This window comes from Tursiops truncatus, chromosome 11 (assembly GCF_011762595.2).
Source record: "Tursiops truncatus isolate mTurTru1 chromosome 11, mTurTru1.mat.Y, whole genome shotgun sequence".
In the NCBI taxonomy this organism is placed as follows: Eukaryota; Metazoa; Chordata; class Mammalia; order Artiodactyla; family Delphinidae; genus Tursiops; species Tursiops truncatus.
Window position 1 is genome coordinate 24,609,092 of NC_047044.1, and position 14,618 is coordinate 24,623,709.

At 36.6% G+C, this 14,618-nt stretch overlaps 1 protein-coding gene across 5 annotated transcripts in view; it reads left to right on the forward strand.

Annotated features, from left to right (window-relative positions):
• The window catches only part of CDK17 (cyclin dependent kinase 17), a 121,818-nt gene that overhangs the window by 62,481 nt on the left and 44,719 nt on the right, over positions 1-14,618 (forward strand). For all 5 annotated transcript variants that reach the window (XM_073788332.1, XM_073788331.1, XM_073788330.1 and 2 more), the window contains exons 4-6: positions 1,109-1,242; positions 3,790-3,915; positions 14,311-14,367. In XM_073788332.1, coding sequence (XP_073644433.1) covers positions 1,109-1,242; positions 3,790-3,915; positions 14,311-14,367 — 317 coding nt within the window. The remainder of the gene's footprint in view (positions 1-1,108; positions 1,243-3,789; positions 3,916-14,310; positions 14,368-14,618) is intronic.

Below are 14,618 nucleotides of genomic sequence, written 5' to 3' on the forward strand. Positions count from 1 at the left end.
TAATATTCCCAAATGGAATTAATCTCTCTCCCCTCTACTACCATTTATCTTTTTTTTTTTTTTTGCCGTATGCGGCCTGTCACTGTTGTGGCCTCTCCCGCTCCGGACGCGCAGGCTCAGCAGCCATGTTTCACGGGCCCAGCCGCTGTGCGGCACACGAGATCTTCCCGCACCGGGGCACGAACCCATGTCCCCTGCATCGGCAGGCGGACTCTCAACCACTGTGCCACTAGGGAAGCCCCCCATTTATCTTTTATCCCTATTTAAAAAATATCATAATCCGGGCTTCCCTGGTGGCGCAGTGGTTGGGAGTCCGCCTGCCGGTGCAGGGGACGCGGGTTTGTGCCGCGGGGCGGCGTCCGGAGCCTGTGCTCTGCAGCGGGAGGGGCCGCAGCGGTGAGAGGCCCGCGTACCCAAAACAAAACAAAAGAAATATCATAATCCACCTTGTCATGTAAGTGTAATATGTTTTGGCCCCTAGTAGATTTTGTGGTACTTGCTTTGTAGTTATGATACAAAGTAGATACTCAGTGAATACTTTTTGAATTGTTTTTTAACACAGGGGGGTGGGAAGCTGCATTAGCAGCTGTAAAACAGTTTTTAAAAAGAATATTCAAAGAACCATTTCATTTGGCTATAGACCCAATACCCATTATTTCATGGAAAGAATACTAAACTAAATAAAAGACCAGGTTTCTATTTTAGGTCTGCCTTTAAGCTCTGTGACCTTTGAAAGTCATTTAACCTTTCAAGGTGTCAGTTTCCAGATCTGGAAAATAAGAGAATTGACTAAAATAATCCTCAAGTGTTATTTTCGGTCTCTAATTTTAATATTCAACTCTTGGTAATAACTTGAATGTTAGTTTTTTAAAATAGCTTTTCATAATCTGAGAGCATAAAAGGATTTATACTACTGTTTTAGGACATTTGTTCTAAGTGTGCAGTTTTTATTAACTGCACACCTATGGTACCCAGAATGTAAAAGACTTCTTATGCTATGATTTTTATGTGTTGGCTGTCTACATCTTACCTGTGGTGATAATACATTGATATAGTAGAATTTAATACATCTTTTCTAAGATAAATAATGTTTCATTTTCTGATACAGATATTGTTCATGAAAATCTAAAAATGGGATCAGATGGTGAGAGTGACCAAGCTTCTGGGACATCATCTGATGAAGTCCAGTCACCTACGGGTGTTTGTCTTAGAAATCGTATACATAGACGGATCTCAATGGAGGTACCATTTAAAAAATACAAATATGCCTGTGTTTGTGTGTATAAATATATATGTATAAATATGCATATATATGTGTGTGTGTATATATATATATATATATACATATATATGTGTGTGTGTGTGTCAAACAGAATAAATGCCTATTTGAAAATGTTGATTAGGGCAGTGACCACCTGTAAGAAAGTTGTTTCTTTGCATTAGCAAAAACTAGTCTGTGAATATTATTTTTTTCTAATTACTATACCAAGGCAAGTATACATTAATTATACTTAAACATTCTGCAAAATACTATGTAGGGTCTCTGTAAGGGATGTGGATTTTCAAAAGTTTCAGAAATCCAGGATGATACATTAGGAAAGTCTTCTTTGTAGAAACAAACAAAAAAATATATATATATATTTTTTGGTACGCGGGCCTCTCACTGTTGTGGCCTCTCCCGTTGTGGAGCACAGGCTCCGGATGCTCAGGCTCAGCGGCCATGGCTCACGGGCCCAGCTGCTCTGCGGCATGTGGGATCTTCCCAGACTGGGGCACGAACCCGTGTCCCCTGCATCAGCAAGCGGACTCTCAACCACTGCGTCACCAGGGAAGCCCTGTAGAAAATATTTTAATTATATTTTTGAGATTCATCTAGATACTACAAATTTTATAAATATTTTATTTCAGATTTCAAAAAGTATGCATAAAATAAGCACCAGCTTTTTTTTCTTTATAAATATGGATATCACTTCCTTTATGGTTTTTATACCTACTGATCTCTAGCACATATAAGTTATTTCTCCATGTAAAAGGATGAAGAGCTCATTTCCTTTTCTTTGTCAATGTTATGTATAACCTTGAGGACAGAAGTTGATTATGAATATTATTTCCATATATATTGTAGATTAAAATAATTTTCTCCAAAAAATTGAACATGTTTTAAAATAAGAATATTGTTATTTTTTGAGTGCTATTGAGTTAATGATGATTAGGGTATTTATCCTATTGGTTGATTGTATTTTCACTGATCAAAGATTGCTTCTGAATCAGTTACAGAAAACAATATCAGTTTCTAAATGGTAAAAATAGCATTTTCAACTACTGAAATCAACTTGATATCTGTTCATATCACTGTATAAATTATATCACAGTAGTAATAAAAGGGCTTCGCTGGTGGCGCAGTGTTTCAGAATCTGCCTGCCAGTTCAGGGGACACGGGTTCGAGCCCTGGTCAGGGAGGATCCACATGCCGCGGAGCAACTAAGCCCGTGTGCCACAACTACTGAGCCTGCGCTCTAGAGCCCATGCTCTAGAGCCTGTGAGCCACAACTGCCAAGCCCGCGTGCCACAACTACTGAAGCCTGTGCACCTAGAACCTGTGCTCCACAATAAGAGAAGCCATGGCAATGAGAAGCCCACGCACCGCAATGAAGAGTAGCCCCCACTCACCGCAACTAGAGAAAGACTGTGCGCAGCAACAGACCCAACGCAGCCAAAAATAAATAAATAAATTTATTTTAAAAAATAGTAATAAAAATAATAATTATTTTTCTTCACCATATATGTGATTTTCTTTATCATATGTTTAAAAATTTTATTTAATATTAGGATCTATATCTGGATTTTCTCATTCTTCCATTGAGCTGTATATTTTTTTTTCCCCAAAGAGACACACTCTTGGTTTTGTTTTTTTAATTGTATAATTTAGTATCTGGAAAGACTTCTTTCTTAACACCCACGCACCCCCACATATATACTTATTTGAGAATGTTTCTGGATGTTTTCTATTTATTCTTCTAGATAAATTATAAACATTTTGTTTCATTCCAAGAATAATGCCTGTGATTTGTTTAGGGTTATGTAAAATATAAAACTAATATGGGAGGATTATCATCATTTTATTTCTCTTATCATTTGAGAACATGATACAAATCTATACTTAAGCCATATCTCTCTCAATAAATATGTATACAATTCCTATACATCTCAACTTTGTTTCGTGGTTTGGTTACTATTTTGAACAGTAGGGATTTATTTTTAAAGGATTTATGTTTCTTGGAGTGATAATATAGGCAAGATCTCTTTTTATGTTTCTCGCAGTTCACATAATACAGTGAAATAGAAATGCCTTTTACTTCTTCCCATTGGCATAGCAATAATAAAATATTTCAACTGTCTCACTGTGTTGCATGCAAAATCATACAATATCCACTTGGTTATTTAAACCAATCGCATTTTGTGGTAGACTTTGCCTATTCTTACTATGGTATAATAATGTCAAAATTATTTCCATGTTGAATTTATCAGTGAAGGGACTCAAATAACTGGGTTGTAGAATACCATTTCTGTTAAACTATATTGTATACTTTTGCTTACAGTAAATAAATACATTGGCATTCAGTATATTATATATAATTAATGTAGGTAACTTTACAATTGCAATAAAACTTTATAGTTATTGATCACTAAGAAATAATATGTTAGAGCCCATGAATCCAAAAGTAAAATGCCCTTGTCTTTTCTGTTTGTGGTTACCTACAAATATCTTTTTTTCCTGCTTTTTTAAAGGATTTAAATAAGCGGTTATCGCTGCCTGCAGATATCAGAATACCTGATGGATATCTTGAAAAGTTGCAGATAAACAGTCCACCATTTGATCAACCAATGAGCCGAAGGTCTCGGAGAGCTTCTTTAGTAAGTTTTTAAGTCTACTATACCTGCACCATCAGATCTGGTTGTTTGATTTTCTGGGTATAAACATTTTATATTAATTTTTATATTTAATTGTTGAATAGCTAAAGTTTATTATGTTGCTTTCTGGATTTTGTCATTTTCCCTTCCTAAGGGTTTAACGATATTATATTGGAATAGAATTTAAGGTATATTTTATTTTTTGGTAAATTTTACTGATACATGCTAGATGTGCAGAATATGTACTAGATATACAGAAAAGTACATAAGCCATAATTGTATAGCTCCATGAATTTTTGTAAAGTTAACATACCTGTGTAACAAGTACCCAGATAAATGAAATTCCAAAAATCCCAGAAAACCTGTCCTGCCACTTCTTTGTTCACTTTCTATCCTCACTTCCTTAACTTTAGCCATTATCCCTGCCTTCCAAGGCCAAAGATTAGTTTTACGTATGTTTCCCACTTTTTTTTTTCCTAGAAAGTGGCAATGTTTCTAAATTTCCACACACATCCACACCTACAGGGTTTTTTTGTTTTATTTATCTATCTATCTATCTATCTATCTATTTATTTATTTTTGGCTGTGTTGGGTCTTTGTTTCTGTGCGAGGACTTTCTCCAGTTACGGCAAGTGGGGGCCACTCTTCATCACGGTGTGCGGGCCTCTCACTATCGCGGCCACTCTTGTTGCGGAGCACAGGCTCCAGACGCGCAGGCTTAGTAGTTGTGGCTCACGGGCCTAGTTGCTCCGCGGCATGTGGGATCCTTCCAGGCCAGGGCTCGAACCCGTGTCCCCTGCATTGGCAGGCAGATTCTCAACCACTGCACCACCAGGGAAGCCCTTTCCCACTGTTTTGATTATATTATGTTTATAGTGTTTTAATATCAGGAAAGACTTCTTTATTCTCATTTACATACACATTCTTATTTATTTAAAAAATGCATTTGATATTCTTTTTCTGATTATTCTTAAACTTTTGAACTTTATGTAATTATGAATATACAAATTATTAAAATACATTTTATTGAAATATATAAAAATGTGTATTTATACAAGTTTATATATATAGTATACAATAAATATCCTACCTATTATGTATGTATTATGTATGTACACATGTGTATCCTTTTGTGATTGACTTGTTCAGTGTTGTGCTTGTTTTTCATTTAGGTTATTGCATGTGGTTATGTAATTCATTTGTTCTTTTTGTTGCATGGTATTCCATTGTGTGAGTATGCTATATTTTATCCAGTCTTCTGCTGATGGATGTTTACATTTGAGTTTTCAGTTTTGGCTATGATCAAATATTGCTTCTATCACTATTCCTGTTCATGTGTTTCGGTTAACATATGTAAGCATTTCTGTTGGTTGCATATCTAGGAGTGGAATTGTTGGATCAGATTGTATGCATATATTCAGCTCTTCTAGGTATTGTCAAAATAGTTTCTGAAGTGATTATACCATTTTACACTGCCATCACCAGTATATGAGAGTTCTAGTTGCTCTCCATGCAGTTTTTTTTAAAATAAATTTATTTATTTATTCATTTTTGGCTACGTTGGGTCTTTGTTGCTGTGCACAGGCTTTCTCTAGTTGTGGCGAGTGGGGGCTACTCTTTGTTGCAGTGCACGGGCTTCTCGTTGCGGAGCACGGGCTCTAGGCACGCGGGCTTCAGTAGTTGTGGCACGTGGGCTCAGTAGTTGTGGCTCGAGGGCTCTAGAGCACAGGCTCGGTGCACAGGCTTAGGCATGTGAGATCTTCCTGGACCAGGGATTGAACCCGTGTCCCCTGCATTGGCAGGTGGATTCTTAACCACTGCATCACCAGGGAAGCCCCTCTCCATTAGATTTTCTGATATTGTTTCTTCTTTTTAAAAAAATTTTTTTTTAACTTTTCTGGTGAGTGTATAGTGCTGTCTCATTGTGGTTTTTTTTTTTTTCATTTTCCTGATGCCTTAAGTTGAACACCTTTCTAATATTTATTGGCCATTTAGATATTCTCTTCTTTGAATTAAGTGTTCCAGTCTGTTATCTCTTTACTCTTGGACTTTCTGCCTTTTTCTTATTGGTTTGTTAGGAATTCTTTGTACATTTTGTATAAAGGACCTTTGTCAGTTACATGTCTTGCAGATGTCTTCTCCCAATCTGTAGCAGTTGACCCAGCACTGCTAATTTTTAAAAAATTTTTTTTATATATATATATTTTTTATAAATTTGTTTATTTATTTTTGGCTGCGTTGGGTGTCCGTTGCTGTGCGCGGGCTTTTCACTAGTTGCGGTGAGCGGGGGCCACTCTTCGTTGTGGTGCGCAGCCTTCTCATTGCAGTGGCCTCTCATGTTGCAGAGCATGGGCTCTAGGCACGTGGGCCTCAGTAGTTGTGGCTTGCGGGCTCTAGAGTACAGGCTCAGTAGTTGTGGCTTGCGGGCTCTAGAGTACAGGCTCAGTAGTTTTGGTGCACGGGCTTCGTTGCTCCATGGCATGTGGGATCTTCCCAGACCAGGGCTCAAACCCGTGTGTCCTGCATTGGCAGGCAGATTCTCAACCACTGCGGCACCAGGGAAGCCCAGCACTGCTTATTGAAAGGATAGCTTTCCCCATTGCAGTGTCACCTTTGACATAAATTGAGATGATTGTGTATGTGAGGATCTGTTTTGGATGACTTTAGTTCTATGGTAGAAGTATATATAAAGTGCTATGAGACAATTACAGAGACAGCAAGTAAAATGTCTTTGAACATCACAGGCTTATAGTGCTTAAGCTGGCTCTAGAAGGATCGGTAGTTATTTGACATTCACCATTATACAACAAGGTTAAAGTGTAATACCAACTTGACTTTGGTATAGGTTATGATCATCATAATTTTGCATCACTGCTTAGGACATTTTTATTCAAGTAACTTTGTCATTTAATTACCAGCTTGCAAGTATTCTTTGGTTATCAATTTTTATTAAAGATCGATACTTAAGTTTTGGAGTTAGTAAATATTTCAGATTGGGACTAAAGGTATGGTTTAATCACCGAAGCTATCATCTAAGACCTGTCTTTTTCAGTGTACATGAAATTAAGGAAAACAGTGCCCTCTAATGAATGTTAAGTGACTGGAGTTTTTATTGTGTTGAGTGTTCCTACCTACCTCCCTTGCTTTTTGATCTGAAATGGCTTATAGATTTCAGATTAATCATGCCAATTCTGTTCTGGGTTTCTACTGATTCATCCTTTTCATTGTCTATCTACCTTACTAAAGCCATGGTTTCTTTGAAGTATATTAGAAAATTATTCTTCAATACCCTAGGTTTATATGTGAAGGGGAAGGATTAGGGAATGCATGGAAAGGAGATGGGAAAAGAAAAATATTCTTCACATTTGTTAGAGCTCATGTTTCCATGGATGATATACTCTTTATCTAAAAAAAATATGTTTTACAAGACAAAATATAAAATTTTGTCTTTCTAAAAGGATAAAACGTTGTTTTTTTGTTTTCAATAGCAGTATATTATAAGTAGGGTAGTAAAAATAAAATAAATCCTTTGTTTGAGTAGGAAATAAGAAACCAGTCAGAGAGTTCATTTCTGGTAGAGAAAGACATAAAATAGGGCTGATTGGTTCTTCTATGAATTTATGATCATCAGCCTCAGTTGGATTCTCAGTATCACTTGGCTGCCCTATTGTATTTCTCTGGTTAATTCTTCCCCTCTCTAAGCAGATGACCTCTCCCACTACATGACAAAGAAGAGAGAAGCCACTAACCAGAAACCCTCTCATTTTCTGAATTACACTAATTCTTCTCTTTCCTTTCTTCAATATTGAGGAATTGTCCTTCTTCCTATCCCATCTCCTCAGGATGCTTAGAGTATTTGTTATTCCTATACACTCATGTATAGTCAGTCTCCCTCTCTTGCTGAATCCTTTCTATTGACTTTTTATTTAAATAAGTTTTTTTATTTTAGAGTAGTTATAGATTTACAGAAAAATTTAAAAGATCATATAGAGAGTTCCCATATACCACATACTCAGTTACCCCTGTTATTAACATTTTACATTAGTTTAGTACATTTTTCACAACTAAGGAAACCAATATTGGTTCATTACTATTAACTAAACTCTGTACTTTGTTCAAATTTCCCTAGTTTTCCACTAATATCTTTTTTTTTCCCAGGATCCCATCCAGAACACATTACATTTAGTCATTCTATCTCATATTAAAGATATTGGTTATTAGATTGGTGAAGTGTTATTTAATATTCATTTATAGTTGATAAGAAATGGAATATTCTGACTCTTAACATACTGAGTTAAACATTAGACTGGTGGGAAAGCCCATAGGCAGATAGTGATTTGTTAGAGCATTGTTGCACTTACAGTGATGGCATGCCCCGTGGAAGTTTTCTGAGAGTGTTAAGTGCAGCTTTAGTAGACTAAGTCTGTGCATGAAAGTTTGTCTCATTTTATTGAAGTTTAAGTTATACACATTTTAAGAATCTGCCTCTTCCTAAACAATGAGTTTTGGATTCCTCATTCATGACTTTACCAATATATATCATATGTAGTCCTTGTTTCTAAGAATAGATGAGAAAATAGGGTATCAAGTCCTGATGTCTCTCAGAAATAATAAATATATTATGTGGTGTGGAAGTGAGGTTCAAAGTCCACCCACAACTTAATTTACCTTTGGCATATTATGGTCAGGGTTAAGGTGGTAGTATGATGATGATGACAGCACATTTTTGCAAGACAAATGATCAAGTAGAATAGAGATTCTCAGTCTCTTTTCTGCCCCCCACATATCTAAGAACACATTTCTGTCAGTAACAGTAACTCGGTAAATCTCACAAGGAGGGAAATGGGTGTTTGAAAAATCTCCCTTTGCCCCCAGTGTTTCTTATATACACATTCACTTTTAGAATGGCATCTATAGAACTTTTGCATGTATTTCAGTTGTTTTGAAACTCAATTAGAACTGCATTGCCAGCATGTTAATACATCTTTATAACTTTGATAGAGTGATTATATTGCCAGAGCCAAAGTAATCAAGAAATACCCCATAATACTCGATGCTACTTACAAGTTACCCTGAATTATAGGAATCTGGCTATTATAAATTATATTTTTGTTTAATTTTCATGTGCTTATGGTACAAGAGCTGATTGAACAGGAATTTGCTTGGTTTTCCAAAAAGCCAAGTATTCTCTTAGAGCAATGAATATGAGAAAAAAATTATCTTTGTTTGGAAAGCAGAATTAAGGAAATGTTTATGTTGTATTAAAATGCAAAGCTTACTGTTCCATTCCTTTAGGTGTTATTTCTGTTTATATGAGACTTTAAAAATATTCTAAAGTAATCTAGGATGGAACTCAGTCTAGATTGTGAACTTATGAAAGCAGGAATCATATGTGTCTTCTTCACTATATCCCCAGTACCTAGTATTGTGCTTGGTAAATATTGAATAAATGAGCTTTGTCCTTTGTCCTCTGAATAATTTCCGTAGGAGAGCGTGTCAACAAGCTAGTCATTATATCTATTGTTAATCTTGTCATGTTCAGCAGATAAAAATGCAAGCAAAATTTTCTAGAAATTCCATATAAAGATTCAGTAAGTAATATTTGGATGTAATAAATCCTAAAGGTTGGGAATCATTAAAATGTTGTGAGGTGGGTACACTTACTCTGAATTGGGTTGTGGCAGATAATTCCAGTATTTACCTTCTTTTTAAAAAGCAGACTTTCAGCATATATTAATGATCTCACTAAGTTTCATTCTTTGAAGAGTGACTCTTTGTAGTGTTAATTTTTGATGCATGTCTTACAGTTTATTCTTTATATACTTCATATGATACAGTAAATCTCTACAACATTTTTATCTTTATAATCTTGAATTTATAGTTCATTTATACACTCTTTAAAGCAAATCTCAGCATTTTTGTCATAGTCACCATTGGACCAAAGTGTACTTGATCTTTTAAGGGCATGCTAGTATTTATTCACTTAAGGTAAAAGAATGAATAAGAAAATTTCCCAACTCCTGATAAGAAAAAGTTCCCAGGAATTCCCTGGTGGTCCAGTGGTTAGGACTCTGTGCTTTCACTGCTGAGGGCACAGGTTCAATTCCTGGTCAGGGAACTAAGATCCCACAAGCCACGCAACGTAGCCAAAAAATAAACAAAAAAGTTCCTAGCTTGTAGTTATATTTTTCTATGTGCTTCTTATTGTTACAGATAATGACATTTTTATTATATTTTTGGGGGGGATGTTTATTATTTTGTTCTTACTAGTTTCCATTTATTCTTTAAATATAGTTCTTTTTTCCTTCATAAAGAAATGTGATATAAGACTTAAAATTCATGGCAGGATAGTTCCATGTTTGTGAATTTAATCACCTGAATTCTAGAGGTAGGTATAAGAAAATAAACATATTCTATCATAGTTTGTGTGACCTTGGTAATTAACCTTTTTTTAAGTGTTAAGATAATATGTAAATAGACTATAAAAACATGCAGGGCTTCCCTGGTGGCGCAGTGGTTGAGAGGCCACCTGCCGATGCAGGAGACACGGGTTCGTGCCCCGGTCTGGGAAGATCCCACATGCCACGGAGCGGCTGGGCCCATGAGCCATGGCCGCTCAGCCTGCGCATCCGGAGCCTGTGCTCCGTAATGGGAGAGGCCACAACAGTGAGAGGCCCACATACTGCAAAAAAAAAAAAAAAAAAGGTGTCCCCAGAAAAACATGCAAAGTCAAAAGGTTATTCAGAATCAGGTTCTCATGCACCAGATGGTGGGCTATTTGCCACATTTTCCATATTAAAATAAAAAACTCCATTTGTATTTAGCAGGTGTTGTCTAGTGTAGTTTTACCTTATCATTCTGTATAATTATTGATAATAGAAAGCAAGGACTTAATATCTGTGAGTCATATATAAGATAGTACATGGGTGGATGGTGCATGATGGTTCCAAAATCTCACTTTTTTAATTTTTTTTTTTTTTTTGTGGTATGCGGGGCTGTCACTGTTGTGGCCTCTCGCGTTGCGGAGCACAGGCTCCGGACGCGCGGGCTCAGCGGCCGTGGCTCACGGGCCCAGCCGCTCCGCGGCATGTGGGATATTCCCGGACTCGGGCACGAACCCGCGTCCCCTGCATTGGCAGGCGGACTCTCAACCACTGTGCCACCAGGGAAGCCCTAATTAATTGTTTTTTAAAAAATACCATATATAGAGAAAAGTCTTTAAGAGTGCAGAAAGAAGCAATTTTTCAGTCATTCAGTAATACTGCCTGTGACCACAGTTTTCATTAGTTTTCCAAAATTGAATTAAGTACTATTAGATATGCAGTTTTCCTCATGACTTTTATTTTATTTTATTTTTAATTTATTTATTTAATTTATTTATTTTAGGCTGTGTTGGATCTTCATTGCTGTACATGGGCTTTCTCTATTTGGGGTGATCTGAGGGCTACTCTTTGTTGCAGTATGTGTGCTTTTTATTGCAGTGGCTTCTCATTGTGGAGCACAGGCTCTAGGCACGCAGGCTTCAGTAGTTGTGGCACGAGGGCTCAGTAGAGTGCAGCCTCAGTAGTTGTGGCGCACGGGCTTAGTTACTCTGCAGCCTGTGGAATCTTCCCGGACCAGGGCTCGAACCTGTGTCCCCTGCATTGGCAGGCGGATTCTTAACCACTGCACCACCAGGGAAGTCCCTGCATGGCTTTTAAATGGGTACATATCTTTGTAACAAAAGGATAGAAACAGTTCCTTTGAGAGGCCTCTGCTACTTCCGGCCATTCAGGTTGGGGCAGTTTATCCTTTTGTTCCAAGTGGTGAGAGATGTTAAGTCAAATATTAATTGTCAAGTATCATTTTTATTTTATTCAACACCTCCAGAAAAAATTGTGTATAACCTCCAGAATTTGACTAAAACATAGTATTTAATGATCCAGCCTTATTTATACACCTTTGAGAGCTGAGGTTATATATAAAAGAACATTATTCCCTTCACTGGCTATTTATTTAAGGGCATTAGTATCACTCTAAAGTGAGAAGTGAATTTTTAGATTATTATTGCCTTTTGCACTATCTACAAAGGGTTACTAGAAAGCAGTTTAAGAAAATTCTTACTCTTCTCCTCTGTTTAACTTTCCCCCCCCCCCGATTTCTGCTCTCAATCCCTAAATTTTTATCACTTTGTTTTTTCTTTTTTTCCTAAATCTTTTGTGTTAGGGTTTTTTGTTCTGTTTGTTTTTAGTTTTTAAATACTGGGTTTCCATTACATATTTGAGTATTCCATCTATCTCATTTATTGACTCCATAGAAAGTAGTCAAACAATCTCAAGGTTTAAAAGCAATGGCTTTAAGAACTCACTTTTAAACCCCTTTTTTGGGGATGGAGGGGACTGATTTAGGTTTATATTGCTTCTTCTGTGTTAGCCATTTCCTGATTCATAATAGAGTATGACTTGCAGTTGTCTTTTTTGTTATATTTTGGTGGGAAAACCTGAAATAAATAGTATTTTGTTTTTTGCAGGCCTTCCTAGGGAACACAAAGATTGGTGAAGGAAAATATGTAGGAAAATTATTTATTTTGCAGTGTTGTTAAAAAGAAAATCATGTAGTTACCTTTTATAAAATTCTTTAGTATCTTAAAATGCCTGTGGTATCTTAAAATTTCAGGATCTTAAAATAGGACAAAATTTTTTCATAGCAGAATTTTTTCTAATTAATTTTTATTGGAGTATAGTTGCTTTCCAATGTTGTGTTACTTTCTACTGCACAGCAGAATGAATCAGCCATACATATACGTATATTCCCCTCCCTTTTGGATTTCCCTCCCATTTAGGACACCACAGTGCATTAAGTAGAGTTCCCTGTGCTATACAGTATGGTCCCCTCACTTGTCTATTTTATACATTGTATCAGTAGTGTATATGTATCAATCCTAATCTCATTTCTTCCCACCCTACCCCTTTCCCCCTTGGTATCCATACATTTGTTCTCTACGTCTCTGTCTCTGTTTCTGCTTTGCAAATAAGGTAATCTATACCATTTTTCTAGATTCCACATATATGCATTGATATATATTTGTTTTTCTCTTTTTTATTTTTATACAACAGGTTCTTATTAGTTATCTATTTTATACATATTAGTGTATATATGTCAATTCCAATTTCCCAATTCATCACCCACCCCTGGCCCCCTTTCCCCTCTTGGTGTCCATACGGTGTTCTCTACATCTGAGTCTCTATTTCTGCCTTGCAAACCGGTTCATCTGTACCATTTTTCTAGATTCCACATATATGCGTTAATATATGATATTTGTTTTTCTCTTTCTGACTTATTTCACTCTGTATGACACTCTCTAGGTCCATCCACATCTCTACAAATGACCTAGTTTTGTTCCTTTTTACGGCTGAGTAATATTCCATTGTGTATATATGTACCACATCTTCTTTACCCATTCCTCTGTTGATGGACATTTAGGTTGCTTCCATGTCCTGACTATTGTAAATAGTGCCACTGTGAACATCGTGGTATGTGTATCATTTTGAATTACGGTTTTCTCTGGGTATATGCCCAGTAGCTGGATCATATGGTAATTCTATCTTTAGTTTTTTAAGGAACCTCCATACTGTTTTCCATAGTGGCTGTATCAATTTACATTCCCACCAACAGTGCAAGAGGGTTCCCTTTTCTCCACACCCTCTCCAGCATTTATTGTTTGTAGATGTTTTGATGATGTCCATTCTGATCAGTGTTAGGTGATAGATACCTCATTGTAGTTTTGATAATAGCAGAATGTTTTTTGTTTGTTTGTTTTTATTTATTTTTGGCTGTGTTGGGTCTTTGTTGCTGTGTGCAGGCTTTCTCTAGTTGTGGGAGTGGGGGCTACTCTTCGTTGTGGTGCGTGGGCTTCTCACTGTGGTAGCTTCTCTTGTTGCGGAGCATGGGCTCTAGGTAGCTTCTCTTGTTGCGGAGCACGGGCTTCAGTAGCTGCAGCATGCGGGCTCAGTAGTTGTGGCTTGTGTGCTCTAGAGCACAGGCTCAGTAGTTGTGGCACACAGGCTTAGTTGCTCTGTGGCATGTGGGGTCTTCCCTGACCAGGGATCGAGCCTGTGTCTCCTGCATTGGCAGGTGGATTCTTAACCACTGTGCCACTAGGGAAGTCCCTATAGCAGACTGTTACTCGATCTATGTAAAAGATGGGTTGACAACTTTAATTGTGAACTTTGATAGTTTTGAACCTTTGAATATTCCAGTTTTTAAAATTTATTTTAAAATTTGACAGATGTTCAACAATTTAATTATAATCAGATTTTTCTATTCCAAGACACTCCTCAGAGCAGGAGAGTTTCAGAAATTGAGGCAGTGATGAATTGAAATTTTAAGAATACTAAATTTATAATTGTTTGCTTTCAGTCAGAAATTGGGTTTGGAAAAATGGAAACCTACATCAAATTGGAAAAGCTTGGAGAGGTAAGTTAATACTTATTTCAAACATGTAAGGTGCATTTTTTTCTTGTTCATCATCTAAAAGATTATATCTTGTTCTGAAAAAGCAACAGAATGTTAAAAGGAAAATACCTTTAATTCTTGATATCATCCCATCCGTGTGAGAAGAAATGAGTTTTTTTAATAGCCTTATAACCTGATATTGAAGCATAAAATATTGTGCTTTCTTGGTAACAAAATAGACATTTATTTGTTAGTTAGCTTCCTGGTATTCT